The 3937-nt window shown below is 53.0% G+C and overlaps 1 protein-coding gene across 3 annotated transcripts in view; it reads left to right on the forward strand.

Moving 5' to 3' along the window:
* Lrfn1 (leucine rich repeat and fibronectin type III domain containing 1) overlaps positions 1 to 3937 on the forward strand; it is a 15871-nt gene that overhangs the window by 5093 nt on the left and 6841 nt on the right. For 2 of the 3 annotated variants that reach the window (XM_029479168.1, XM_021168265.2), the window contains exons 3-4: positions 1213 to 1267; positions 1881 to 3317. In XM_029479168.1, the coding sequence (XP_029335028.1) occupies positions 1912 to 3317 (1406 nt within the window). In that variant the 5' untranslated portion in view covers positions 1213 to 1267; positions 1881 to 1911. Of the gene's footprint in view, positions 1 to 1197; positions 1268 to 1880; positions 3318 to 3937 lie in introns of those variants that run through there. The other variant, XM_029479169.1, reaches the window with a different exon arrangement.

A 3937-nucleotide genomic window follows, 5' to 3' on the forward strand; every position in this document is an offset into this window, starting at 1 on the left:
AAATCACACTCAGAGGAAGACTTCTCCAGGCTGAGATCACAAATTCTGATATTTTTTTTCTCAAGTCTTCCCATCTTTTCAGCTTTTTTGTCTATTAATTCATGTGGAGGACCTTAACCTTCATTGAGTGCTTATTGTGAGCTAGGCCCTGTACTCAGTGGTTCCCACGCAAGATCTCAGTGTGTATGCTACTGCTTTAATATATAAAGTGAAGAGATTTTGTCCTGTCTGTGTGTGGCACCACACACCTGTAATCCCAGTACTTGGGAGGCTGAAGCAGAAGGATCAAGAGTTCGAGGCTGGTCTCAACTGTATAGCAATAGCAAGTTTAGACTAGCATGGTCTACATACTGTCAGGCCTTAAAGAACGAGATGGACCGGGCAATGGTGGCACATGCCTTTAGTCCCAGCATTCAGGTGGCAGAGGCAGGTGGATCTCTGTGAGCTCCAGGACAGCCTGGTTTACAGGGCGAGTTCCAGGACAGCTAGGACTTCACAGAGAAACCCTGTCTCAACAACAACAACAACAACAACAACAACAACAAAAAACCGAACAGGATAAGTGTGTTGCATGCACACCCTTAGTCCCAGCACTTGAGAGTCAGAGGCAGATGGATTCCTGGCCAGCCTAGGCTACAGAGTGAGACCTTATTGCCTGAGAAGGCTTGTGAGTTCAAAACTAGTCTGGACAGCCTACTACTGCTACCGTGGCTCAAACAAACAGGTGAAAAATAACAACAAAACATTTAAAAAGGAAGAAAAATAGACTTTGGCGTAGGCATGGGGATCATTGCTGTGGCCTCCCAGAGTTAGCAAAGGAGAGAGTCGGAAGTTTTACTTGGACGCATTTGATTTTAATGCCCTTGCAGGTCAGCAAGACAGCGTAGCAGGTGAAGGAGCTTGCTGCACAAGCCTAGTAACCTAAGTTCGATTCCTGGAAGCCACATGAAGGTGCAATGAAAGACTCAGTTCCACAAGGTTGTCCTCTGACCCAGCCACACGCATGCAATATTCAGAATAATATTTAAAATGAAAACATTTTCTCTTACCATAACGCACAGGCCCAGGTCTGTCATTGTTATCAGTAGGCACCCAGTGGTGTTGCAGCTAACAATTGTTATGTGTTAAACCCTTCTTATGTACTTGCTCATGAGTGTACATAATCCTCACCAAAGTAGGGCCTGTTTTTTTCTCTCTCTCTCTATTTTACAGATGAAGAAACCGAGATTCAGAGAGGTTCAGACACTTGCCCCAGGTCACACAGCTAGTAAGTATCACAGCTGGAATTTGAACTAGGAGTTGTATGTTGGACGTCTTTGGTCCTACATCTCAGCCAATGGTGATTTCAGAGTATCTGGTGGGCTGGGAGGTCATGGGATGTTGGGGAGCTCCAAGAGGCATGATAGGTGGCAGGGCTGAGGACATCGGAGTAATGCAGTGGTGGTTTGCCAATTACTATGGAAATATTGTAACCAGATCTGGGTGCTTTGGCCCAGATCTGTAATTCTTGCCCTTGGAAGGCAGACACAGGAAGATTCTGAGTTCAAAGCCAACCTGGAATATACAGTGAAACTTTATCTCAGAAAAAGAAACGCCAAGGTGGTGGCACATTCCTTTAATCCTAACCCTGGGGAGGCAGGGGCAGGCTGATCTCTATGCTTTTGAAGTTAGCCTGGTCTACAAAGCAAGTTTCAGGCCAGGCCAGGCTATATTATCAGACTCTATACAAACAAACAAACAACCACAGGAAGAAAGAAAAAAGGTGGCCCTGTATGCTAGCTGCTTTGAAATCTGTTGTCCAGAGCCCATTCATTGGGGAATAAAAGATCCAGTTTGACTCTCAGCAGCACACCCCAGTTGACTATCTTCCTTCCCTCCAGGTCTCTCCCACTCCTGCCTCCCCCCTGCACCATGGCTCCAGGCCCCTTCTCCTCCGGGCTCTTCTCGCCACCACCTGCTGCTCTTCCCTTTCTGCTGTTGCTCTGGGCAGGAGCATCTCGCAGCCAGCCCTGCCCCGGTCGCTGCATCTGTCAGAACGTGGCACCTACGCTGACCATGCTGTGTGCGAAGACGGGCCTGCTCTTCGTGCCACCCGCCATCGACAGGCGTGTGGTAGAGCTGCGGCTCACTGACAACTTCATTGCGGCTGTGCGTCGTCGAGACTTCGCCAATATGACCAGCCTGGTCCACCTCACCCTGTCTCGCAACACCATTGGCCAGGTAGCAGCCGGCGCCTTTGCTGACCTCCGGGCTCTCCGGGCCCTGCACCTTGACAGCAACCGCCTGGCAGAGGTGCGAGGGGATCAGCTCCGGGGCTTGGGTAACCTCCGCCACTTGATCCTCGGCAACAATCAGATCCGTAAGGTGGAGTCGGCAGCCTTTGATGCCTTCCTATCCACCGTGGAGGACCTGGATCTGTCCTACAACAACCTGGAGGCACTGCCATGGGAGGCGGTGGGTCAGATGGTGAACTTGAACACCCTCACGCTGGACCACAACCTCATTGATCACATTGCGGAGGGCACCTTCGTGCAGCTGCACAAACTTGTGCGCTTGGACATGACCTCCAACCGTCTACATAAATTGCCCCCCGACGGACTGTTCCTGAGGTCCCAGGGCGGTGGGCCCAAGCCACCTACCCCATTGACGGTCAGCTTCGGTGGCAACCCGCTGCACTGCAACTGTGAACTGCTTTGGCTTCGGCGCCTGACCAGGGAGGACGACTTGGAGACGTGTGCCACGCCCGAGCATCTCACTGACCGCTATTTCTGGTCCATCCCGGAGGAGGAATTTCTATGTGAGCCCCCGCTCATCACACGGCAAGCAGGGGGCCGCGCTCTGGTGGTAGAGGGCCAGGCTGTCAGTCTGCGCTGCCGGGCTGTGGGTGACCCCGAGCCCGTGGTGCATTGGGTGGCACCTGATGGGCGGCTGTTGGGGAACTCCAGCCGGACTCGGGTCCGTGGTGACGGAACGCTGGATGTGACTATCACCACCCTGAGGGACAGCGGTACCTTCACTTGCATAGCCTCCAATGCTGCGGGGGAAGCCACGGCACCTGTGGAGGTGTGTGTGGTACCTCTGCCACTGATGGCGCCCCCACCTGCTGCCCCGCCGCCTCTCACCGAACCTGGTTCTTCTGACATCGCCACACCAGGCAGACCTGGTGCCAACGACTCAGCCACTGAGCGCAGGCTTGTGGCTGCTGAACTCACGTCCAGCTCTGTGCTCATCCGCTGGCCGGCCCAGAGGCCAGTGCCTGGCATCCGTATGTACCAAGTGCAATACAACAGCTCTGCGGATGACTCCCTAGTCTACAGGTGAGTGTGGTACTGCAGCTCCGGGACCTCCTCTCTAACCCTGACATCCTGTCCTCCTTTCCTCTCACCTGCCCATTCATCCCCCTTGACCTTGCTTAGTTCCAGCTCTGGATAGGCCTGTAGTGCGCCCCCCCCCCCCGCAGTCTTTGTATTTCATGCACTTAGGATATGTTTGTGTAATACTTAGCATGAGCCAGTGCAGGGCTGGACAGTGGAGTTATAACAAAGAGCAGGGACTGATGCTTTAGGATTGGTATCCTAGATTTTGGGGAGTTGAGGCAGGAAGACAGCAAGGACAAAGCTTGCCTGGACAACTTTGAGATACTTCAAAAATTTAAAAAGTAGAAAAAAAGACAGCTGGAGATGTAGCACAGTTATAATGAGATATTAAGAAGCTAGGGTGTCGTCAAAGTAGAGCCCCGCTCAGGGAGGGGCTGGGGTGTGACTCAGTGGTAGGGCCCTTGCCTACAATCCCCCAGTGAGGGGCTGAGGGGTGTGTCTCAGTGGTAGAGCCCCTGCCTAGAATCCCCCAGTGAGGGGCTGGGGGGCGTGGCTCAGTGGTAGAGCCCCTGCCTAGAATCCCCCAGTGAGGGGCTGGGGGCGTGGCTCAGTGGTAGAGC

Source organism: Mus caroli, chromosome 7 (assembly GCF_900094665.2).
Source record: "Mus caroli chromosome 7, CAROLI_EIJ_v1.1, whole genome shotgun sequence".
In the NCBI taxonomy this organism is placed as follows: Eukaryota; Metazoa; Chordata; class Mammalia; order Rodentia; family Muridae; genus Mus; species Mus caroli.